Here is a 27,205-nt window from a genome sequence, read left to right as displayed (position 1 = left end):
CTAAGAAGCATTCTCTACTACTCCTCTCTTCTAGAAGCAATAAAGGTAATTCTTGTGGTTGAGTAGGATGGCTTGTCAATCTAATTGTTTACCTACCTACTGATATTAATTATAATGCTACTGACACTGACTAAATCCTCAGACATCCTAGTATTGCAGAAAGGCCAAGGGGCAAGTAAAAAATATATATTGCTTCCATGAACATAGAGTACTACAAACACCTTTTTGTTATTATGCTGCCCAAGTATCTTTTTATGTGTCTTTTCTTTAGGACATTAGGAACTCATTAATTACAAGTACTATCTTATTCACAAAATATTTATTAAGTAATTGTTATAGGTCAGTTTCAACGTTGTGACCGAAGTAACAAAAATAGTACTGAAAGACCCTGCTTTCATGAAGCTTACATTTTAGTGGAAAGATGTTAAAAAAAATAAAAGCGTAAGTATCAGGCCTATAATTACATTTATGTGGGAGGCTGAGAATGATGGAGTAGCAGTTCAGGACCATGCAGGGATAAAGGTTGATGAGAACCCCTTCTCCATTCATAACTGGTCACAATGATGTACCCCTGTCATCTAAAGCTACGTGTGAAGCATAGATTGGGGGAATTGTATTACCAGTGCACCCAGCAGAAAAGTTCATGAAAAATGGCTACAGGAGAGGGGAGATGGGTGTGGTGGTACATTCTGTGATCAAAATAATGTCAGGAAGGCACGATTGCATGGATGGAAGCACAGGTGTGCCCTGACAGGGAGTGACACCACGGTCTAAAAATTATTGGTAATTAAAAATATTGAAGGTATGAATCTGTGGTATTGCAGTAGCCTAAAAAGATCTAGTTCCAGACTTCAAATCCCAGCATCAACAAAAACAAAACAGAAAAGGTAATAAGGGCTCTGATGAAAGAAATGGAAATATGGGAATGGAAAGTGCTATTGTATGGGATGGTTAAGAAACCTGAAAATCCTTTGACAGAAATCTTGATGTAAAAGATTTCAGTTATATGGATGGACATTATTATTCCTTCCTATGTAATGGATTATCTTGTAACCAAAATCATCAACATAGGTAAGCTTAAGTGCCTGGGGGTCAGAGATGCAAAAGTAGGTTTGCTAGAGAGTTCGGCTGCATTTTCTCATGAAGTTACAATGAACTGTAGGCTGAGGCTGCAGGCATCTAAAGGCTGGAAAGACATAAAAGGAAGGATGCCTCTCCTCTCATTGTCTAGTAGAAATAACTCCATCTGATATGATTCTGCAGAAAATACTTAAGCTTTACTTGATTTAACAGGAATTTATGTCTTTCATGGTCAGAAAATGGCAAAAATTTTTTGTAAGTTTGTATTTGAAATTCAAGTTATTATTTTGGTGGTGCTATTGTGATAGTGCTTAGTGTAATTCCTTTAAATTTAGGAGATGACCAAAGATTGTATCCATAATGTTTAAATTGAATACAGGACTAAGTGGACAAAGGAAGACTATTAATATACAGTGATGGAATGAATGGCTTCTGTCTTTGTTTTTGCTGGTACTGAGTCTTGCACTCTAGGCCTTGTGCTTCTGCTTGGCTTTTTGCTCACAAATGGTGCTCTATCCACTTGAGCTTTTTGCTTGTTAATTAGTAAAGAGAGAATCTTGGATTTGCTGAGTAGCTACGATCATAGGTGTGAACCATTAGCACTTACCTGGCTCACTTCTATATTTTGGTCTGCTTTAGCTTGCTCTTACTGGACTTATTTACTTACTCAGTTTCTTTTCATAATTTAAGAAAACAGTGTGTTTTTAAGCTGTATTTCATGATTATATCTGAATTATCTTACTAATGAGTTCACTAATTTATACGATATATAAATTCAAAATTAGATGTACATGTGTGAAAGTGGAACCAGATAAATTGAGGGGATCGGTGGAGTTGGGATAAAAGAGAATGATGAAAGAGATGAGATCTATTAAGATTTATTGTTTAATCAGAAGCTGAAATGTGGAATTGAAACCATTTATTATAACCACTTAGAGATAATGAAAATTTGAGAAAAAAAGAAAGAGGAAAGAAGGAAGGAAGGGAGAGAGGAAGGAAGGCAGGCAGGTAGGCGGCAGCATGATAGAGAAAGACAAAGAAAGAAATAGAGAAAGAAAAAAAAAAGAACCAGAGAAAGACTTTAACAATAAATCAAGAACAGGCATCAGGACTTGGGCACTGGTGGCTGATACCTGTAATGTTACTCAGGATGCTGACATCTGAGAATCAAGGCTCAAAGCCAGCCCAGGCAGCAAAGTGTATGAGACTCTTGTCTCCATCAGAAAGTTGGAAGTGGAGCTCAAGAAATAGAGCAAAAGAGCTCAAGAACATTTTTCAGGCCTTGAATTCAAACCCCACTACTAGCATGCACACACACACACACACACACACACACACACACACACACACACACACTGAGCCTACATTTGGAACATTTCAAAATGCACATCCACTTACGTTGTCTCATAACAAACTAACCCTTGTCACAGAGGAACTAGCATGCATTTTAATAACATTTTACTCTTTTTAAAAAAGTGAGCCAAATTATTCTATGAAATTGATTTTAAATGCAGATTACATTTATTTTGAATCATAGAAATGATTGTCAAGTGATGACAGGTGTGAGGACAGATCTCAAAAAAAAAAGGCAGAAAAGAAATAGGAAGTTCTAGTTAAGACAGTAACATTTATCTTTGGAATGGTTACAAAGTAAGAATGTAACTTTCTTGAAGGACTATACTTGTGAAAACAACTCCACACACAGTACACCAGAGCACTTGCGATGGGCAGAGTGGTAAGCAGTGCTGACTGTTGTATCTTTTACAATGGGTGTTTTCACTGTAATTACCATGAACTTAAGAGAAAATCTTGTTGAAAAATATTGACAAGGCAAACAGCATATATGAAATAACTTCAATCTCTAGGGAAAGTTTTTGAGTTAGGGTGGGTACACAAACAAAATACTACTTAATATCTTTAAAAACAAGACCTTGAATATTTTCTTTTGTCTCAGCTACAAACAAATGTTATTGTATTCCGTTCCCTCTAAGCTTTACATGTCCTAACTTGTGGAAGATTAATACAGCCTAAGAATTTGTGTAAGAGCACAACTGTGCTTGTATTTTCATCGCTACTGTCTTAATGTGGCATATTAGTGCATCACACAGGGACCATTTCAATCTTCTGTCAGCATTAACCTCAGGCCATCCTCTATGCTTCTCTTGGTGATCCTTCTAAAATGTAAAACTGTTCATGGTAATTGTAGTTTACAGTCTTGTGGCCAACTTCAGTCTTTAGGCTGACACTATACAGCCTCATGTTCTAGCCCCTGCTTAACTCTCCAGCCTCAGTTACTGTCCCATCTGAACTATTCAAATGTGCTGTGCTAGATCACATATGCCATTATTTTCTTTGTGGTCAGTTGGAAGGCTTATTTTTCTTTTCAGTAACCTGTTCCTTTGGTCAAAGTGACTGTTGGCCAAATTAGTTTCTCCCTCTCCTTAATAATCCTGCAGATAGAATATGTGCTCTATCTGCTGTCATAGAACTTACCCCGTGTAAATATCAGATATCATTGTAATATTATGAATTATCATCTGTTACTAATTTGTGAGCTTACAATTCTCACACATGGACATACGAATCCAACTTAATTCTTGGCACACTTAGAATGCTACTGATGGAAACCATTATTAATTTCAGTTTTCTTTCTTTTTTGTTTTTTTGGTTGGTCATGGGGTTTGAACTCTATGGGCCTGAGCACTGTTCCTGAGCTCTTTAGCTCAAGGCTAGCAGGCTACCACTTTAGCCACAGCGCCATTTCCTGTTTTCTGGTGGTTACTTGGAGATAAGAGTCTCCTGGACTTTCATGCCCAGGCTGGCTTTGAGCTGCCATCCTAAGATCTCAGCTTCCTGAGTAGTTAGGATGATATGAGCCAATGGCACCTGGCTTAATTTCAGTTTTCAGGAACACTAATTGAAATTAAATGTATAAGCGCTATACAATATTGTTTTATAGTTACTACAAAAAAAAGATATTGGAATCAGAGTTTGTTTGCTATTAGGAGTATCAGAGGCAAAAAAAAATACATTTCCAATGGAGCTAGAAAAACAAGTTAGGTAAAACGCTATCTAACAGAAGGTAGAATTATTATGATGTAGGGAAAGACAGACCCACTATTTCAGGCTGAGATCAGCCAACAAGATAATCATCAGCTGGCTCTTTAGAGGTTTAGCTTGTGAAAAATTGTGCTGCCTTTTTTGCGGGGGAGACCACAGATAATGTAGGGTGGCATTAAATACAAGCAAAAATAGACCGTTATAGGCTGATATGTAACAAAGAAATAAAGCAGGAATTTCAAATAGCTTCAAGTACAGTTAAGTAGATGATGGATGCCCACAGGTATGCAAGTTTAGACCATATAGTCAGTGCCACCGAGGCTGAAGACATCAGCTTGAGTTGTCCTTCTTTAGGGAAAACTGTAGAGCAATGGACCATATAAAGCCCTAAGTATGGCTCCCGTTTTTTTGGTGGTGAAATGGAAGACAGGACTGTGGACACAGGAAAATGGCAGCAATACTTGATTAGAAAACTCTACAAGCATTTAACATGGAATTTCTGATGAGACCAAGAAGTTCCATCCACTGGCTCCACCTGTCATTAGTCTGAGCAAGTCTTTAAAGATGCCCTGTAGTGGTACTGGGTGCAATCAGGATATCAATTAGAAATCAACAGTTTTCCTTAATAGTAACATTCACTTCAAACTGGCTATTTCTTTATATTATTATTAAATTGTTTATTATAGTATTCTGTAACTTAAGGTGATTTTCTCTGAGCTCTCTTCTCCTATATTTTATTACTTGGAATTTTCAGCCACTGGGCTCTAATCCATATGCAATGAAAAACCTTCTTAACTAAAATATAAAGTGTATTTCTGTGACAGAAAAAAGGGTTGTATGTTCGTCAAAATTTCACTTTTCACATTCATAGAGTTCATTTTATATGAATTCTTTTGCGGTCAGTATTGGGGCTTGAATTCAAGGCCTGAGCACTATCCTTGGGCTTTTCTCAAGGCTACCACTTGGAACCACAGCACCACTTCCAGCTTTATCTGTTTATGGTACCAAGGAATCGAACTCGGGTCTTTGTGCATGCTAGGCAAACATTCTACCAGTAGGCCAAACTCCTGGCCCCTACATGCATTTTTTAATAATCAAATGTTCTGAGATATAAAAAGGTGAACAAAATAAAGAGACTTTGAATTTAAAATGTACTATAGAATATATACTAAAATCCTGAACATCATCAATGATAAAATGACTTACAAAATGGCAAGAATGTCCAATATTCTATAATAGTCTATGACAAACCTGGTCACAGACCTTGTGTTTTCTTGTGGTCATTTTATATTTGGTTTACAATACCCATTATAATACCAAATACCTAATATACGGTCAGTTAAATTTTGTAGGAAAAAATGAGCAAGTGAAGAGAATTAATATAAATTATATTTGCATAGTGCAGTGGAATAATAATAATAATATAATAATAACTGATGATAATCTTTGTTTGCAGTCCATGTAAAATAAAACTAACCTCACTCATACATCTACGATAAATGCAAGTATCTGATAGCTCATTTAAATGGCAACAGAACTTCACACCTACAAAGTAATTTTTATCACAGGTAGGAACTTGTGAATGACCTTGATTACTTGTCAGTAGAAAAAGATGTTGAGTGCGGCATTTTCCCTTTCTCCTCTGGATCAGCAATCAGATACACTCAGAGATCATTGATTCGTGAATAGCACTATATTCTTACTTTGAATTTTCAAGTAGTCAGTATTTCAGAAGTGTTTATATTACAAGTACACTTAGGTACCTCTCTTTGGAAGTGCGGTGTTCCCCTAAGTTAGCCAGATAGAAAGTGAGAATTTGCTTTATGATTTATGGTCTCATATGTTACATATATTGATATGTTGTATGTATTACATAGTTGATAATATATAGCATAATTAATATCATATATACATAGTTAATAAAGTGCTCCTATGATCAAGTACATTCATTTTACCTATAGAACAAAAACATTTTAATTTTTTAAGAAAAAATAGGTGAACTACTTAAGATGATTACATTATTATATATCTGCACTAATTTCTGTGTCTGGATTTTCTTCTTTGAAGGTGTGCAGCAAAATTTCCATTAATCTATTAATTTCAAATGGAAATTTTCACAGGTTATACACAATAAAAATTACAATGTTTGGTATGATGTGACTAGTCCCCTATGAGGACGTGACTCACAATTTTATGAAAGATGAAATCATTCTTAATGAAAGATGATAAATTTTCACACTGGAAAGGTAATGGAAATAGCAAATTATATTTTAATATTCACTACAGAATTTCTGATAAAGAACAATGTAGGAACCAAAAGGTCACATAGGTTTCATTCATTTTCACTATTCTGCTTACATTTCCTCAAAGCTTCCTATTTTTCAACCACTCATGAAATTATTCATAACTGATTTACTACAGTGAACAAGAGTCATTTCCTCATTCTATTTCTGAAAAATATCTTCAAAGCTTTTATACCACAGACACCAACATAAGAAGCAAAATGAAATGAGACTAAAGAAAAAAAAAGGAGCAAAGCTCTTCAATCAAATAGCTCAGCAGTGAATGGTTCAGTTCATGAATATCTCAAATCTCCTTAGAATTTTGCTCTTAACTATTGGCCTATTTACAGGCTTCATCCAAATGAAAAGTGAATAGGCAAAACCAGAAGAAAATAAAAACAAAAATAAAACCTTCCTGACATTAATTATAAAGTAGAATGTCTCTAAGGTATTAGGGCTACTTTATTTGCTGCTAAGTAACCATGAGAACATGTTTCTCTAAGTAGCTGCTTTGTTGGCAATTATTGCCTCTTACCTGATAGGTGCACCTTTGGCTTGGGCAGGTCTCAACAGCACAGTGATGGTGGTGGCAGTTTCATTGAGAGAAGCGTCTACTCCTTCATAGTCAGGCAAAGTTGGAGCTGAAAAGTGAACAATGTGTGTGAGAGAGAGAGAGAGAGAGAGAGAGAGAGAGAGAGAGAGAGAGAGAGAGAGAGAGAGAGAGAGAGAGAGAGGAGGGAGGGAGGGAGGGAGGGAGGGAGGGAGGGAGGGAGGGAGGGAGGGAGGGAGAGAGAGGTGGGGGGAGGGAGAGAGGGAGAAAGAGAATATATCAGCTTACAACAATATGTCATGGATCAGTATAAGTAAACGAATCCACTTAAATAGACTGACTTATTACTTATTTTATTTATTTTATTTTTTTGCCAGTCCTGGGTTTGAGCTCAGGGCCTGAGCACTGTCCTTGGACTTTCTCAAGGCTAGAGCTTTACCACTTGAGCCTCAGCACTACTTCCAGCTTTTTTCTATATATGTGGTAGCTAGGAATCGAATTCTGGTAGGCAAGCATTCTACCACTAGGCCAAACTCCTGGCCTAGTGTGTGTGTGTGTGACAGAGAGAGAGAGAGAGAGAGAGAGAGAGAGAGAGAGAGGAGGGGGGGGAGAGAGAGAGGGAGGGAGGGAGGGAGGGAGGGAGGGAGGGAGAGAGAGAGAGAGAGAGAGAGAGAGAGAGAGAGAGAGAGAGAGAGAGAGAGAGAGAGAGAGAGAGAGAGAGAGAGAGAGAGGGAGGGAGGAGGGGGGGGGAGAGAGAGAGACAGAGAGAGAGAGAGACAGAGAGACAGACAGAGAGAGACAGAGAGACAGAGAGACAGAGAGAGAGAGAGAGAGAGGGAGATAGAGGGGAGAGGGAGGGAGAGAGAGAGTGTGTATGTGTATTAGGGAGAATATACTGGGGAGTGAACTCTGGGCCTTGTATTTCTGGATCAATTTCTGATCAGTGCTAACAGTCTCCCACTTGAGACACATGCCACACCTCCAATTCTGGCTTTGGCTGATTAACTACAGAGAAAAGCTTCTCAGCTTTGTTTACCTGGGTTGACAAAAGCCATGATCTTCAGATCCTGAGAAGCTAGGATTAAAGGTGTGAGCCACCAACACCCCAGCTTTGAATGATTTTTTTGAAGACTCTTTTGCTTTCACTTTAGGAGGATCTTTAACTCAGCAAGGAAGGGATGTGAAGTAAGATTCAAGAATACTGGCAATGGAAGACTTGGAAAACATAGAAGTGATCTAAGGCTGCCTGGTGGAACAGGGCCATTCTTACTTTAATGACTTAGAAGAAGAACTGGCATTCTTCTATGGATTCTTCTTCATTTTTCTGATCACTATGGAAACACCATGTAAGTTTGGTGAATAGGGATGGGCATCTTAATTTTATTAGTTGAAGCATTAATAAATCTTACTTGGTTCATTATGAAAACTTCCATTTGCTATCACATTTTTGAAATGAAAGTATAAATTGTAATAATATTAGGTACTGTTTAAGTGGGTACTGGTTGATTCCTGACCATGAGCTGGATCAAAGAATAACTTCCAAAGATTTTGGTTATTTCCAAGGTATAAATATATTTGAGGAACACATACCCAGAGAAGTATGTGCATTATCATAAAAACTTGAGCAATAGCAGTACACTATTTGAAGTTCACCTGTTCATTAAATATTTACAGATTATATAGCATTCAATATCATTTTTGACATTTATATACTGTAAATGTAATACAAATAGACATTCTCATAAAAACACAATAAATGTACTGTAGGTGGCCAAAGCAGGTAGATAAGTAGGTAACTTGCCAAAATAGCAGTAACTTCTAAGATTGAAAATATTTATAGTGTTTGTTTTTAAATTTTTTCAAAGACATATTACTGTCCCTCTCTTTAGCACACAGACATATTCAGTAGGTCTGGGAAGAAACCTATGCATTCCTAGAAAGTCCTCAAGTGAAGCTGATATTTTGATGGAAACACAATTTTGAAAATCTGGTGTTGAACCAGAAATGATAAAATAGAAGAAAACTTCAGGGCTTAAGCAATGGGTAAGATAAAGTTAATTTCAGTAATCGCAGACAGTGTTTGAAGATACTAGTTCCTGGAAGGACTGGATGTGTGGGTGTGTTCTAAACAGCTATCTGCATAAGTGAGGTTGACTGTACCCTACCCGGTAAATTAAATTAGAATGTAAAAATACTTTTATTTAGTAAGCAGATCTAAGAAATATTAAACATAATACATGCAGCATCTGTTCACACATATTGTGTATGTGTGTATGAATGTGCATATACAACTCCAACTATTACAACTCCAACAATAATGCTACTTTTACTTCAATTGATTTGAAACTCTCTAGGAAAAATGATCATTGGGTTAAAGGATAGTTAACAATGGATTTTGTTCTGAATATATAAACGGCTCTCAGAAATGTACATTTGTTCAATATTCTCCGTTTTACAAGCTCATGCAAATTTTGTAGTGATCTCTATGGAAATATCCCACTCAATTATAGAACTACTGCTAATTAAAGAGGATAAGAAACTGTCATAACATCACCAAATATTATTTTCTAATAAAGTGATTCATTTATATTTTAATTTGAAGACCCAGAATTGTTCCAACAGGAAATAAAATAGCAATTTTAATTCACTTTCTCTAGCATATGGATGTTATCTTAAAATGTTCATTTTACTAATCAAATATGATGCAAGAGAACATTAGAATAGCTAATTTTATTCATGCTATTCATTTCCAGTTTTATATTACATTTAACATATTTCCAAATAAAATTTTAGATTGAAAACAATTTAGGTACTGAGACTCTTCCTTTTGATATAAATATTCAGATTCAGAATAATGTTAAGAATTTATAATCAATATTTTGATACATCATGAATGTGTTATATAAAAATAATGAAAATGAATAAAAATAATTCAAAGCCTGAATTAATTCCTTAATGTCAGGTAGATGACATTTAAAATTTTACCATTCAAATTTAATTCCAGATGTGTAATGTGTATGTATGTGTGTGTGTGTGTGTGTATGTGTGTGTGTGTTATACTTGTTTTTTGTCAGTCATTGGGCTTGAACCCTGGGCCTGGGTACTGTCCCTCAGCTCTATCAGCTCAACACTAGCTCTCTACCTCTACAATTTTTATAATAATCTTAAGTAGATCAGATGAAACATTTTAGAAATTAAAATAAATTTAGGACATATTATAAAATAAATTCCTTGTAAGAATTATATCGGTTCAATTGATGGCCTAAAGAAGAAATGTTGTATGTAAACAATATAGGCGAATGCAAACTATAAAATTATGATTACGATAGGTGTAAAATTTAATTATCTTTATCAATTTAAAATTCTCCTGTAAGTTCTAAAATTTAGATGCTTTCGTGGGAGCTTTTTTTTCCTTTAAAGAGAAAATGGACAGTCTGTTTTTATTTATAATTCTTGAATATTAAGAAATACTGAAGAGAAAATTTATGTGGTATTTTAATACTATTACAGATATTGTACTATCTTTTGGAGTTCTATATTAATAATTAATTTATAGCTGAAGTCAAATACCATTACTGAATCCTTACAAAATAAAATACTATTATCCTCCATCATGAAATTCAGTGAGTTTTTAAAAATATTAATATACTGCAAGCTTTGAAATGACTCTAGTCAATTAAATGTGAGAAGGGCTTAGAATCGAACATATTACCAATAGTAATTTGTAGTTACAGGGTCCCTTTGAAGTGCTTTCCATCATGAGTAACTTTATTAAAGATGGCATAAACAAAGTGAGCAACACACACTATATATGTAATTCTTCAGGCCCATACTTAAAGATTATCTAAGTCAAGAGCAAATCCAGTCCTCCTTTCACTTCCTGCATACCTGAGATATTTGTTGTCACATTGATGGCTGTAGCTGGCCCGAAGCCCTTGATGGTGCTAGCTCGTATAAAGAACTGGTAGGTGGTTCCAGGGTGGAGATGCATAAACACATGATGTGTACTGTTCCACAAATTCGATACAGTCTGCAGAGGCCCAGCCACTGGAACTGCAGGATCGAAAGACCTTATGCTGCTATAACTGACCTGTGGTGCAAAAGACATATTCAAATACATATCCAGGACAACTCATAATGAAGTAAAACAAAAACTAAACCTCGAATGGAATAAAATGATACGCGATGCTCCCTTGTAGAGTCAATTATAAATCTTTTCTGCACTTTCATTTTAATTTTATATGGTTATTTAAAAATATTAGAGATGTGTCTATACCTATCCCAGATCTATATTGACTAACTGAATATATATATTATTAAAAACATGAAGTAATAAACTGATATTTATATATTTACAAAATTTTATGGCTATTTATTTTAATGTATACATATACTATTAACAAATACTATTATTATTATTAAATATTCTGCCTAAAATATGTAACAAATCCACAAAATAACATTTAAACATGCTAAAATAGTTAAAAATATCAGAGTAGTTTCTCTTTTCCATGACTCATTCTGTAGCAAGTAGAAATTTAAAAATTTATGTTATAATCAACATTGACTATGCAAGAACAGAACTGTATATTTGTGCAATTAAATGCACCCTTCTATTTCTTCTCTTTAACTTCCTGTATTTCAAGACATGGTGATTTGTAAACAAAATTGTAATGCAACTCTGAAACAACTTTGTAATCTAAGTTTCTTTTAGATATCCATTTCTCACCCTGAAATAACTGACATTCAGTTGCCTCTCCTAAAATAGCATAATATGATTTTCTTAATTTTATAAGAAGAAAATTTGGGGGGCCGGGAGTTTGGCCTAGTGGTTAAAGTGCTTGCCTAGCATGCACGAAGACCCGGGTTCGATTCCTCGGTACCACATACCTAGAAAAAAGCCAGAAGTGGTGCTGAGGCTCAAGTGGTAGAGCTCTAGTCTTGAGAAAGTCCAAGGACAGTGCTCAGGCCCTGAGCTCAAGCCCAGGACTGGCAAAAAAAAAAAAAAAAAAAAATTTGGTTTGAGAAACCTTTTCAAAATGAAGGAATTTTTTAGTTAAAGCAAAGAAAAAGTAATATTTCAATAGCTCAATCTTTACTAATTTCTTTCCCATTATTTTCCTCTACCTTTTCCCCCTCCATATTATTCCTTTCCCACATTTGAATTAATTTCTTTGTCTCTCAATACCTCATATTGTGTGATGATTCCATTTGGATCCAGAGGTTCTTTCCAGTTCAAGAAAATCTTGTTTTCAAAAGATGTTCCTTGGAGAGATTTGACTGGAACAGGGCCAGGCACTATAAATATATGTATTTTCAGTTATAAGAATGGTTCCCTCAGAATTAGAAAAAGTACATCATGTAAAACACATACAAAATTTGAAATAAAAGCAAACGCGTTTTGAACAACATAAAAGGCTATAACAGTAGCTATCTAACTTTGTTCCAATATATGGCAACTTAAAATTATTCTTTAAGTTTAAAGAGAAAATATAAAGAAATAACTTGGTTATTTTTACTCAAACGAATATTCTATAACCTTAGAGAATTATATAAATGATACAATCTAGTTTTCTCAGCTATATAACTATAATAACATGCAGATCTTATTTGTAGTTTGTTTCAAGAACAAAGCCTATATTTCCCAGAAGGATTTTTGAAGATTATGATAATCCCCTGAAGTCTCCATAAACAAAGTTCATAAAATAATGAATACTGATAATAATTAGCACTCTTTGGACTCAAAAGCCAAATCACACTGCATTAACTTGAGATGGCCATTAATAATCATCTAGACTTTTACAGCTATACTTTTGTATAATTAAAAAGACAGCGATGAGAATTACAATTAGTTTTTTAAAGGTGTTAAAGATGGACATATTCAAATGTCAGTGCTAGGAATTAAACTAGTTTATAACCCTATTGGTTTAGAAGTCAATGATCTGTTAAAAAGTGCTTTTGCTTTTGTTTATGTGGTAGGCAAATGCCTACCACCCTTGGTCCCTTGACTCCTTCCTTGACTTTGTTTATATTTTACTTTAATTCATATATATATTCATAACCTTATATACTATTTATCTATTTATTCACACAATTGCCCAAAATCTATTTCTGATAATGCTTTGATTTACTATTATGTACAACATAGCATCCTTAGCTTCAAAACTTGCTTCCTTTTGAAAACATCAACCAATATTGGGCAAGTATGATTTTTTTAATTAGTATTTTTCCCTTAGTCTAACGTTTCAGTGAACTTCACACATGACATTATCTAGAAATGCCCTTTCAAAGTATAGAGCAATTTTTGTGAGGACAGAAATAAATTAAAAATCACTGGATCAAAGGAAATGCGTTGCTTCTTGGCTGCAGCATCAAGACATTCTGAATGATGTGTCACAAGAATAAGATTTATATCAATCTACAAGGAGACTATGAATGATGTTATGACCTCTGAGACGGGCAACATCATTTGGCACATGAATAATAAATTCACAGAGGAATGAAAACCATAGCTAACAGAAAAGATGCCAGCACTGAATTTAGAAGAGGAGTGTCCCCATATCTGTCAGCTGAAGGCCTCACCTCTGTGCTGTGCAATGTGTGGCATTGGCTGAGGCTGCCATGTTTCCCTCTGTTCCATAGGGGAAGGCCTATTTTGCTATTCTACCAATGATGCAGCACCTTGCAGTAACTAAGGGAATGATAGTTCTTTACTTTTCATTCGTGGTAGGTGATAAAAAGGAAGGGACAAAATCCCCAGCAGTGAGAAGGTATTTATTTAATGATGTTAGAAATATAGCTACCTATGTTCCCCTAACACTATTTGGCCTGCAATGTGTCGTGGGGATATTTAAAACTGTTCACTTAACCAGTTCAATTAGGAACTGATTGAAATGCTTGCCTTGCTGCAGTGAAAGAAAAGAACTGGAAAACTTCTTCAGAATTTATATATATCTATGTCCTTCATAGACATATAAAATGCTGATGAAACGATAAAATTCATACGTTTATCCGTAAGTCACATTTTGGAGATGGAAAGAATGGGAGAAAATATGGACAAAATGTGCTATGCTACTGATTCCTTAGACAAATTTGAGTGAGTGAAAGCAAGACCTACACTTCACTGGGTTTCAAAACACACACACACACACACACACTCACAAAATGGAAGTAGTTAAGGATGGCATGTTGTAACAAGCCAATTCTATCCTTAATTTTGTTCTTTTGCAGGGAGTTGAAGTTATATTCACAGAAGTTATCACAGTCTACTTAAGAGTCCATGTGTGCATGCAGCACAAAGTTAGTAAAGAAAGCCTTGCCACAGCCTCTACTGACTGTAAGGGACATCAGTTCACATTTCCACATCAACAATTTTTAATGGAGACAGAATGCTGACTTTTGTTTCTATGCTTGTGATTTACATTAGAGCTGCTTCAGCTACTTTTTTAAAAAAAAAGTGTAACAATCTCTTTTAAAATACAACTTACAGAATGGAAAAGCAAGGAAAAATGAAGCACAGGTGGGATGAAGGGGCTAGATTATATTAAATAAGCATAGTATTGTCATCTTTAAAAGGTGATAAATGTATTTATAAAAATAGCTTTCTATTATCAAAAAGTGTACCCAACCCAGATTTTCTACACAGCTAATGTCATAATATTGATTTTTATGAAAGCAGGAATAAAAAATGAAAACAAAAAAAGTCATGCAAAAAATTCTGCCCACGAGTGAAAAAATGTGTGCAATAAATTAAATATAAATTCTACCTTAAGGTTCTAGTGGGAAATCATGCTAGCTTTGCTTTCATGATTTATGGGTGTCCCAGTATGCTATTCATATAATTATACCCTTTTATTGGATGGTTGATAATTTATTCTTTTTCTATATATGTAGGGCAGCAATAATTTAGTAAGACTGCCTTAATCAGATCATCACAGTCCATCGATCTTTCCAATACTGGGTCATGATTTAGATATTTTTCTTCTGTCTATGAACTAATGTTCATAACATCAAGCATTCTGTGTAGAAACAGAATATCATATGGGTAGATTTGAAGACAGAGATATTTACAAATCCCTCATAAAAGTTTGTAGATCCATCATTAGGTATTATATGTGACACAGAAAGAGCAAGAACAAATCTTACCACTCAGACCAGAAGGGTTATTTTGTGATCATGGTATGAAATAATAATGAACCTTAATGTCATTTAGATGAGTCAAATATTAAAATCACAAATTAAAATTAAACTCAGGCCTGAAAATAGCATTAAAATTAGAATATACAGTTACTTTTATTCTTACTAACCTAATTTTGCATGTAGTTTAAATATCAGAAAAATCTGATCAACTTAGAGTAAAATTGCACAGCTTTTCATATTCGGTTATTAAAATAGACTTTCTGTATGCTAAAGAAATGAAACCTGAATGCACTCTTTTGTGGAGAAAAGAGTAGATGAATGATCCACACTAAAGAACATAACCAACATAAACTGTATTACTAAAGGGTGATTGGCTATGCTTTTCACCACAAAATTCATGCGAATGTTTCTAAAGTTATCAATTAAAAAAAATCATGATTTTTTGAAGTAATGTACTCACTACCTGATGAATGTAACTGTAACTCCCTTATACATTATCCCAACAATAAAATATAATAAAAAAACCCATGATTTAAAAAAGTTAATGTTGGAAAGATGCCAAGTGAAAATAGCTTATTTCTAATCTGACGTGAATGGTACATGTGTGTATGAGTGTGTGTGTGTGTTTGTAAAAGAGGGGCAGAAGAATTTTCATGTGGCACTGTAGATTTGTCAAATATTGCTACTTGTTTGAAATACTTTAAATTTGATGAACTCAGACTATATTAAAAGCACATTTATCAAATAAGTTTTAGGTTTACGCTCTGAAATCTTAGTATGTAAGAAGGTCTCACTTCTACCTTATTTTGTTTGATTTTACAATAAAACAACAGGACAAGACAATGACATTTCTACTTCAAGAGTAGGAGAAATCTCAGAAACTATGTATTATTAACTCATTGTATGGATGCCTCCTGTTTGGTAGGCATCGAAAGATACATTTGAACTTAAAATTTAGAGGGAAGTTGTAAAGATCTCCCTGTAAATCACACAGTTTTTTTCTCTGAGCCTGTGTGGCCTTCTCATTAAGCCAGCAATGAAATGAGAATTTTGGAAGATTATGGAACTTCAGGGATTATCTCCATTAACTACTTCAAGGATCAATAAGAAATCTGCAGCTAGACAGGGGAAATAAATTACTGAGCTTTATTACAGAGGACTTACGACTGCAAGCATTTTTCATCTCGGCATGCCAAAATTTATGATAAAATTTAGAAATGAAACATCTTGTAATGCAAGTATATTATTGTTAATCTTAGTATATTTAAATAAATAAATTGTTGGGCTAGGAAATGTGTTCATATTCACATTCATGAAGCATTGCACTGCTAAAGCAGATAAATGTATTTTTAAATAGTAGTCTAATTTTTTTCTATAATTTGTGTATTCAGGAATAAAACAGAAATTGAATAAAGTAGGCTTCTATTACTTCAGTAGTGAGGAAATATACAGATAAAAATGTCTATTATGATCTTTATTTAGATTTATCAGTGCTTTCTTCTGTATGTGAACTCACATTATACCGTGTAAATCTAAATGGACTGGGTATAGTTACTTTCAAACATTAGTTAAAAATAAAATATAATATTGATTATAAGATTGATCTTTAAAATATAAAAGCCTAATTTTGGTAATGAAGTTAACTTTATCATAGGTAATTCATATACTGACATAAATAATACAATCTTTTTTTTAATGGTTGATACGGAAAACTTCAGTTGTCACTCCTTTATCATTGTTTAAAAAGAAAAGACAATAGAGGTACATTGCATTGAGAATCTGGATTCTTCTCAGAAGAAAAATTTTATGAAAGGAAAACCCTGCAAAATTAACGGTATTAAAATAATTTAGCATTATTTCAGTGTCTAACCTAGTAGGCAAGATAAATAAGCTTAAGAAATGACATTACTGTCACTACATAGAAAGAAAACAGGGGCTCACAGTCTTCATCAGTTTGAATGATGGTCTCTTCACTCTCCTTCCTCCCTTCTGGATTGGTGAGGATCATCTTGAGGCTGACATTTGTGTAGGGTGGGAGATGGCTGACAACATGCTGAGGGGCTTTGGGGTCCATGTCCAAACAGTCGGCTTTGCTCTCATTATGACCACGGAAGTAATGGTAGCAGATAGTGACATTGAAAGTGTGGCACCGAGTGATGTTGTAACCCAAGGATTCCCAGTCCACAGCAATCCGTCTTGCCTGTATCTCAGCAATCTTTAATGTCTTTGGGGTTCTCATAGGTTCTGAAGAGTAAAACAGTAGAAAGTGGTAAATTTGGCCATAAGTTATTATGGGGAAAATACAACAAAACAAAGCAGACACTTAGCATAATAGAGTACATGCAAACCCAGAGTCATGTGGGAGTCATGTTTTGTTGTTTATTTACGCTTTATTTACTCATCATGTTACTCTTGAAAGTTTTCATTCAGAGCTATGATTCACCAATGTGGAAAAGAAGCTAAATAAAATAAGGGAAAAGAGACTACAACTCTTAATAGTCAAGAACTTGGCAGAAAAATGAAAAGCTAGGAATGTTCTGGTTGTTGCTCTTGTTACTGCTCGCTTCATTTCCTGGTCTCCTCTATTGTTGTCATTGCAGAGCAAGTTGGTTAGCTCATATATCAAAATGGATAACAGTCAGAGTGTTCTGCTCTATGATTTGTCATGTCACTACACTATGGTGTACAGTAATTAGTCTAATTGTAACACTAAACTACCATTTACAAAAAAATGACACAGCTATTAATTAACGTTAATTAGTTCAGTAATGATGTTGTTCATCAAAGTAAAAAAGATTACAAGAACACATATGGATATTAAGACTGTCTTCCTTTTTTCTTCATCTCTTTTTGACTTTTTTTTAGTAAATACACAAGCCTAACTATCCATTCACTGTCTCCCAAGCCAACATTAGGAGGTGAAATTCCATTTAATTGGAAAATGTTGACAGAATGGAACACTCTGAAGACTGGAGTCCTTCCATCATCACTTCCCAGGTGCATTCTTTCTCATGCAAGAGTAAGTTTAATAGTTTAACTTCATCAAATTAATTACTCTATTAAAGTAATGACCATGAAAACTCTACACAGTAAACACACACACACACACACACACACACACACACACACACACACACACACACACACACACTCTAATATACTGATTTGACAAAAATATAAAAGCCAGGGCCAAGGCTACAGCTTTTGTGCTCCCCTAAAGTCACTAAAGATAGTTGAACATCATCAGTCATGGAAAAAAATACACCAAAGTCCAATTTGGGTGTTTTTATACAACCTTATTTTAGGAATATAAATTTCAATTCTATGAAAATAATTAGTATGCCACACAGATGGTAATAACTAAATTGGGAAGTCAGTTCAATGATTTTAATGTGGGAACTAAAACTATCTCTGAGGTATTTAATTTAAATACTCAATAATTCAAAACTCATTTCCAAACATTGGAATTAAACCTTGGATGGTGCCCATGCCTACAGTTTAAATGTTATTTTTCCAAACTTATGACTATCTACTCTCCCTATTTTTTATATATACACTACTTTAGGCATATAGACTGGAAGAAAGATATAGCTTTCTAAATACTTAAATAAATGTTTGCTAACATTTTTTCCCACTTGGTAAAGAAATAACAATGATATTCTCAACCCAGTAAGACTTACTCTGTTACTACAGTTCACTCGATGACCAAGCAGCTAGAAGAACACTAACAATTTCCAGTTAGACTTGATTTTACTGTGGCCGAGAAGCAACAAGATGCTCATTAGTGGCTAAGTTCAAGTTGAAGTGTATTGCTAAAAATTATTCTTTACTTGTTTATGGTATAAGAGAGTAAGCATTACTAGAAAAGTACCTGGAGGGGTATGAATAAAAAATAGGGAAAAATAACATGTTCTCCTGCATGTACTGCTGTTTAGGCCCAATATTTAGACTAGTATCATGGATGTCTCATTTTGAATCTGATGACTTCTCATTCTATCAATTTCTGTAGTTCTATGCCATCATGTGGTCTTATTTTGTCTGGATATTAAGTTTAAGTTAATCCCATAGTAGTCAAATATAATTTTAAATCATAACAACATCTACATGCTGTAAAGTGTAGCTCTAAGTTCCCATATTTAAGACTTAGTGAAAAATGTTTTTACCATTATATAAAAATCCACAGGGCTCACTTTAAGAATATTTTTAATTTAAATTTTGTTGACTTTGGCATTCATAGTGAATTACACTAAGAAGTTTCACTTAAAACTAAGAAGTAGCTTCATTTAATCCTCTGAATATATATATATATAATATTATCATAAAATTTCAGTGACCAACCCACTTTGAACTTAAGTTTTGAAAACTGTATAGAGATACTTTTGTAAGCCAGACTTTTTCAACACATCTGTGTAATTTATAATTCATATATTCACACACTGGATAAATGCTCTAAAATGCCCTGCGGTTGCTGACACAGAGATTTATGCTTTGTATTTAACACTTATTTTTCTTATTTCTCACTGCTTAATTTTGTTTTGATCTTCTGAAACACAGTCTCACTATGTCGTAAAGTTTGCTATTCTTCTGTCTCCACCTCCCAACTGATGGCACAACAGGTATAAACACATACTATCAGTGGAACGCTACTATTATTAAGTGATATGGTCAAATTAAAATTTCTATTATTTGGCAAGTGCCTATTTTTGTCAACTTTTATTGTGATGGCACCTTCTCAAGTGTGTGTGTGTGTGTCAATGTCTGTCTGTCTGTGTGTATACAAATACTGCATATGTATACACATTTATGTACTGAAGTATGCATATGTTTGCAAACATATTTATGATAAACACTTGGTCATTCAAGTCCTCTTAAGTGTTAGTTTAACATGAGCTGATAATTACTTACTATGGATTTTTATAAACATCATTGGCTAGCAATCAATGCAAAGCTTTTTAGGAAATCTAAGGGAAATTTTTATCAAAGAACTAAAAAGTTCTCATTTTAATTCGTTTTAACTAATGGACTATTAGTAATAGTATTCCTGCAGTATGCATACCTATACAAAAAATAAGTTTCTAAGTAATAATAATTACCTTAATTGTCACAGAATAATTGAAACCATGAAAACATTGCTTTGGGACCCATTATATTGTATAAATCATGAGGATAGAAGGTATTTTAATAATTAAATAACAAAGAAAGGATGAGAAGGATAAAGGACAGTTGAGAGACTACAGTAGTGGGCATTTATAGGAATAGCAATGTAAATAACCAATGGCAGTAAAACAATGGAAATCATATTCACTGATCATTGTGGAATATGCTAAATATTTTCTTCTCCAATTTTTTGGCTCTTTTGTGATAAGTTGCTGTTGAGAAATGCATATGTATTATTTTTTTACTATGTATTATTTTATCTTTAATATTATTATTTGTGTGTGTCAGTACTAGGCCTTGAACTCAGGGCACTTTTCTTTAACTTCTATTTTGTATGTGTTTATGTGAGTGTGTGTGTGTGCTGTCCCTTTGGCTGAACTTAGGGTCTGGATGGTAGCTTTGAGCATTTTGGCTGGCTTTTATTATTATTAAATTACAATATATTATACTATTTTTTAAATTTAATTATATTGTCAAGTTGATATACATAGAGGTTATAGTTACATATGTAGTGAATATATTTGTCAACCATTGTTACCTGTTCCTTCATTTATTCATTTATCGGTAGATAACTGGAGATAAGCCTCACAGAATTTCCAGTTTTTACTGCTTCAAACTTCCGTCCTCAAATCTCAGGTACTCTTGAGTAGGTAGGATACAGGTGTGTAAGCACACAGCTTTGTTTAACTTTTGGCTTAAGTCTATGCTCAACCACTGAGACATACCTCCACATCAGGCTTTTTGCTTGTTAGTTGGAGGCAAGTCTCTCCAATTCATCTGTTCAAGCTACAAACCTGAACCTCAGCTCTTAGCTCTCAGCCTCTTGAATGGCTCTGATTACAGGTGTAAACCTCTGGTATCTGGTTTATGTATGCATATATGTATAACATATATAATATTTTATGTCATTTTTTTCTCTTTCCCCTGTTATTCCACACTTTCCTGCTGAAAAGTAATTTGCAGCAAAATAAGGAAGTGAAAAAGTTGTAGAACAAAGCTTTATCAGAAACTTGGGCAGAAACACAGCAATGGAGATGCATTAATTTAGCAAATGCTTATAAAGATGTCTAGATCGAGTTAAACATATACTACAAAATAAAAATGCATGTGTATTATAGAAGTGCAAGGAGCTCCACTGAAGACACTAATGTGAATAAAACAAAACTAGAACTTCAGGAACTTTCCATTTATTTATTATAGATAAAACAAAAGAGAAACGAGTGGAATGATACATGGATGGAATAAACTACTACATAGGAATCCCTGAGGGGGAATATTTTGGAGGTCTCAGAAGACAAAAATAGCAATAGACATAGTTTTGGGGTAAATAATGGCAAATTAAAGGAAATAAAAATAAAAATGTAGAACACAAGTGAATAAGTATCAACAACATAATCTCATTTGCTTGTTATGAAAACACTGGGTAGAATAAATGTAGGAAAAACTGGCTGGAAAAATAGACGAGCAAACTTTCGATGTCATGGTAAACTAGATAATTTAACCTAATGGGCTATAGGAAGTCTCTGAGCAGCAGATTATAAATCAAAAGACATCTTTTAGAAACATTAATTTGGAGGGCAATGTAAAGTATAGAAATATTGAAGTAGATCAAAAGAATACAACATGCTATGAAAAATAGTTAAGTAAAACATGTGTGAGGACAGCTGAAAAAAACTGGTCTACAGTTGAGATGTAAATGGATACTATGTAGCTAAAATGTTACAATGGACTGGTAAAGAAAATTACAGTATTCTTAAATGAAAGAGTAAGCTCAAGGAGGGACATACTGACAGGAAAAAATGATCTAAGTATGTAGTATCATTGATTACTACTTTCTTTTGGAAGTATATATGAACTAATAATGCAAAGATTAATTGGAGAATGTTCTTTGGATTGAAAATATACAAACAGCATTTAAATTGGTCTGTTCCTAAAGTAATTAAAGAACATTCCAGATAATACAAAAAGATTTAAATGAAATTGCCTGCCCCTTCCTCAAGGAACAGGAAGCCACCATTTTTTTTTTTCAGAGGAGGAAGATGAACAACATAGAAGACAACAGAGAAAGAAGAGAAAAGGAATGGACACATAAGAAATGCATCCACAATGGATACACTAACAATAAATTTATTTTGATCTATAATATGATCAAATACTTCATTTTCTCTCAGTTTGAACATTTTTGATATCTAAGAAATGTGCTCTGTTGAATGAGACCAGATCATATTTATAGTTCCATTGATTCAGGGTAGGTGTTCTCATGTCATGTATGGACAAAAGAGCACATCAAATGCATGACATCACATCTATCTACTGATGATATGGAAAGTAATGTTAGTTTATGGTTAGATAATGCTTTACTCTAAAAAAACTTTATTATCTTGGCTCACAGCATTGAGTCTGATTAATAAATATTTGTCTTTAATAAATATTTGTCATTCTTATTTTGAGGCTCAAGATGATGAAACAAATTGCCTAGAGTAATATCTACTTATAATTTATTTGATGATATATGTTATAAGTCACACTAGATAAATCAGGTATGCAAAAACTAAACAGGATTGAAAGTTCAAATGTGGAAAAGAAAAACAAATCCCCCCCCACAAAGAAATCTAACTGCATTGACTCTCTTTAAAATATAGATAAGAGATTATGTCACAGGATTAAGGGAAAAGTTTTGACAGGATAAAATATGTGCATGCAGTAACAACTGGCAAATTCTGTGAAGGATTAGTCTTAGAATTCTCACCCAGAATGCTCTTGAAACTCACTTCTAGTTCTGAGTTCACCTTAGATTTTGCCTTGATTAAATCAGTTCCTGATTTTGTGTATTGCAATTTTGTTTCCATTATGTGATATAAGTTTTGGTAACTCTAAATGAACCAAACACAGCATAGGTATATAATTGTTATTAATATAACCTTTCTGCTAGAAAAGTAGATGTGTATAACTATATATAGCTCTGTGATGTGTGATATGTTTGTGTGTGTGTGTGTGTGTGTGTGTGTATTAGAGAAAGAGAGAGAGAAAGAGAGAGAGAGAGAGAGAGAGAGAGAGAGAGAGAGAGAGAGAGAGAGAGACAGACAGACAGACAGACAGACAGACAGACAGACAGCAAGGGATAAAAGGACTGCTTAACAAAAAGCAAGAATTCACCTGAAGAGTATGGATACATCTACTTAGTAGAATAAGTCAAAATAGTTATTTTGTATAACAACTATAAGCCTTATAAAATGGAGAGAATAATCAGATTAGAGATTAGTCAGTAAAGACCAAGTTAAAGTTAAGATGGTAAAAGGAGTAATCAAACTCTCCTCAATTCTTTTACAAGGGAATTACTGAGCCAACTCTTCCTAGTAAATCATCAATCAAGAAGACAGGATAAAATCTGTGACATAGGATGGAGAAGAGAAATTAAAAAAGCTTAAAATTTCATTCATTTTGATATGCCAGGCTTGAAGAAGAGAGGTGGAGGCAGATAGAATATTAAGAAGCAGCTAAAAGAAAAAGAGCAAGAAGCAAAATCCATCTTATTTTACTTTGCTCTTTAGCTGATGAATGTTGGTCTCTCTTATTATATCTCCATTAGACAGATGAATACTTTGTCATAAAGTTCTCATTGATTCATTTCCAATAAATTCAATGAAAATGCTTACTTAATTAAAAAAATAGGTGGGGAGCAGAGGGAAAGTGGGAGAAAAACAAGGGAAGGGAAGGTGTATCAATGTTCAAGAAGTAATATATGCCAGGTGCAGGTGGCTCACACCTGTAATCCTAACTACTTAAGAGGCTGAGATCTGAGGATCTCAGTTCAAAACCAGCTTGGGCAGTAAAGTCTGTGAGACTCTTATCTCCAGTTAATCACCAGAAAACCAGAAGTGGTGCTGTGACTCAAGGGCTAGGGTAGGCTTGAGCTGAAGAACTCAGGAACAATGTCTAGGCCCAGAGTTCAAGTCCCATGACTGATCAAACAAACAAACAAAAAAGTAAGTAATGTACCCACTACCTAGGGAATGTAACTATAATCCCTCTATACATTACCCCAACAATAAAATACAAGTTAAAAAAATTGGAATGGGAAGTGTTTCTATTCGTTTCATAATCATATCCAAATATGGACCAACAAAGTATAGCAATGTTTCCTAGATTTTTTTACTGTCCATTTATTAGGTGTTAGAGAGTATCCTAAATCATATGAAATAAAATCTGTTGTCATAATTACATAATTAGCAGGTATAGAAACAACATCTTTTTGCCTTCACTTAAAATTCTGAACAGATCAATGGGAATTTTTGTCTGTAATAATTTATAGAATTAAAGTTAACCCAACTTAATAAAGAATCACTAGATAATTTTCTAGAAGTTGGTAAAAGTAAATGCAACATGGACACATTGGACTGGTTGGCTTTGAGTCATCTTTCAACAACTAGGTTTATGAAATAGTTCCAGAGAATAAATGAAAGGGAATTCTATTTCTTTGTTACTTGCTAAACAACACATGCTGCACAGGTCAATATCGATGTCCTTTTGTAGTGATAATCTCCAGTTATTCTGAAAGAGTTGTGAAAACAAAAGCTTTAGCAGCTATAAGAGATGGAGGGCAGGGATCATATTTCCCTAGAATCAGTTTTTAATGATGAAACTTATTATCCAACTGTCAGTCAGAAAAAAAAAACAGAAGCTATCCCAAAGCCCATGCATAGGAAAATAAAAGGCAAGATCTTGTGCACACACTAAAAACACTGAAGCATGACAGCAGCTTCTTGCTCCTGGCTGTCCTTTCATCAGAAATCTTAGAACCTGGCTGTCAGACAGAATTTCCTTTCCATTTCTTGAAAGAAATAAAAGAAAAGAGAATTTTCTGGTGTGCCCAAAAAGATATTTGCTAGTGTGAAATATGAAAGAACTGAGGTGATTTCAGAACATAGGTGAGTTTTAAATAAACAAATAAAGGAACGAATGAATGACTATATGAATGAATGAAAGGAAAAAAACTGTGTCACTTAAGGAAAAAAATTTAGATCATCAGAAAACTTTATTTTTTTTTACTCTTACTTTTAAATCTATTGCATTTTTCCCTTGTATTCCTCGTAAGGATTGAACATAATCAAGGTTTTACATCTTACATCTTTTCAATGTTATAGCCAAAAAAAAAAAAAAAAAAGATTTCATCCCCGCTCCGCTCCCAGTAGTCAAATTGAGTTAATGGTAAGTTGAAGAGATGACTTGATTAGGGCTGTAACAGGAGAGAGCCTCAGGACCAGGAATAATCACAAGCCAACTGTCAGTTCTGTTAGCTTTCTGGTTGAGTGGCTAAAGTGACATTCTTGGACTCAGGGGACAACAGTGACGGAGGGTGCGTGAATCTCTTTGCTCTCCTGCAGAGTCCCAATAATATTTACCCAATGCCATCAGAACCACCCTAAGCACATTATCACATTAAGCCAAAGCAAGTCCTTGCTGCCCTTCTCATCTTTCCAAGCTCAATTTTCTCTACAACAATGCTAAGGCATTTGAGCATTTGCTTAATTTTTCTTTTAAGAACAGTATTATCAAAGTGACATGAATAGTAATATTAATAAAGAAAAGACAAAGGTGATTATTTTACCAATAAACAAATCCCCCAGTGGGTCTTGGGAGACTTATTTCTCAAAATATGAGTGATTGAATATTTGTGAGCCTTTTAATGTTTTTCATTCACTTATATTTCATATAATCAAATTAGAATGTGTTGAATGAAAACATGTAACTATGCCCAATGATTTCACTGTGGATTCTTTTCTGGCATTGTACATTACAGGTATGAACTAAACCACAAAAACATAAATGAGTTTCTATGATGAACTCTAATATTGGAGGAAACAATATACAAAGAACAAATTTTCTTAATTTACAGAGCTAAGAGAATAACACTTCTAGAAAAACAAGCTTTATTTTTTTCATACCCTTTTATAACAACAGACTAAATGACAGACAAAAAATAGAATGATTTGCATATAAACCTTAAAAATAATATGTAAAACACTGCTAGATAATGGGCAGTGTAAAAAATACAGTGACTTTGTTAAAGTTGTATAAAGCAATAACGAAATTCTAAAAGAAGACTTCAATGCCTTCTTCACTACTTAAAGAAGATAAATGATCTACCTTTTACACTACTATGAAAAAGGTGAAAAATATTGTGTAAGCAAGGCACAATTTATATGCTTGACAATTTGTACTTTATGAACAATACAGACTTAACACATTTTCAGTCCCAAAACAAATGAAACCTCAACCTGCAATCTCAGTTTCTTCTGTAGGATTTGTAATGATGATCCAAGTCTTTTCTCCTCACTGTTTACCCTGTCACTGCACAGTTCCTCACAGTGTCTGTTTTTCATCCATCGATCTGAGCCTTGCCTTGTGTGATTTGTTTTGTTCAACAGAATGCAGCGAAAGTGGGGGTACCTTAGATGTCATCCAGTATCTCAAAAAGCCCTGTGTTTTTGCTCAGACAGCTCCTAAACATCAAATAAGAATGGAGCAGAGTCCAGTTTCCAGACCAGAGTTGAATCACTGAAAGCCAACTTGATCAAACACCACTACCCCTCTCTTTCCTCCCCCGGCCACCAACCTTGAGTTGCCAGTCCCAGAAGTTACTCAATATACAACTTCACTGTGCCACAGAGGAGAGACTAACACATTAATGCTTCCTCTTCTTATTTAATACATTCACTTAATATCATCGTAAAGATTCTAACAGTGATTATGTTAACATAAAACAAAACCACAATCGCAGAACTTTTGAGTTGTGTGGTGCTGCCACAAGCACACTTAGCAATTTGTTTTTGTCATTAGAAAATATTTATTAAGAGCATGACATGTGCCAGACTCCACTGTGGTAGAGAACGTGCTTTAAAGACTGACTTTCAAATCAGTGCATGCTGTCTTTTTT

General features: G+C 34.2%; 1 protein-coding gene and 1 long non-coding RNA gene across 10 annotated transcripts in view; one reads left to right on the top strand and one right to left on the bottom strand.

The window, feature by feature from the left end:
- Positions 1 to 27,205, top strand: part of LOC150059682 (uncharacterized) — a 722,023-nt gene that overhangs the window by 255,731 nt on the left and 439,087 nt on the right. The window lies entirely within an intron of this gene.
- Positions 1 to 27,205, bottom strand: part of Ptprk (protein tyrosine phosphatase receptor type K) — a 496,079-nt gene that overhangs the window by 106,943 nt on the left and 361,931 nt on the right. For all 9 annotated transcript variants that reach the window (XM_090338157.1, XM_090338149.1, XM_090338150.1 and 6 more), the window contains exons 8-11: positions 17,053 to 17,355; positions 12,161 to 12,270; positions 10,861 to 11,062; positions 6,958 to 7,063 (exon numbers count right to left, since the gene is read on the bottom strand). In XM_090338157.1, coding sequence (XP_090194283.1) covers positions 6,958 to 7,063; positions 10,861 to 11,062; positions 12,161 to 12,270; positions 17,053 to 17,355 — 721 coding nt within the window. The remainder of the gene's footprint in view (positions 1 to 6,957; positions 7,064 to 10,860; positions 11,063 to 12,160; positions 12,271 to 17,052; positions 17,356 to 27,205) is intronic.

Source organism: Megascapheus bottae, chromosome 8 (assembly GCF_031878675.1).
Source record: "Megascapheus bottae isolate mThoBot1 chromosome 8, mThoBot2.hap1, whole genome shotgun sequence".
Lineage (NCBI taxonomy): Eukaryota > Metazoa > Chordata > Mammalia > Rodentia > Geomyidae > Megascapheus > Megascapheus bottae.
Note: the sequence above shows the minus strand (reverse complement) of the source record. Positions and strands in the feature narration are given on the sequence as shown.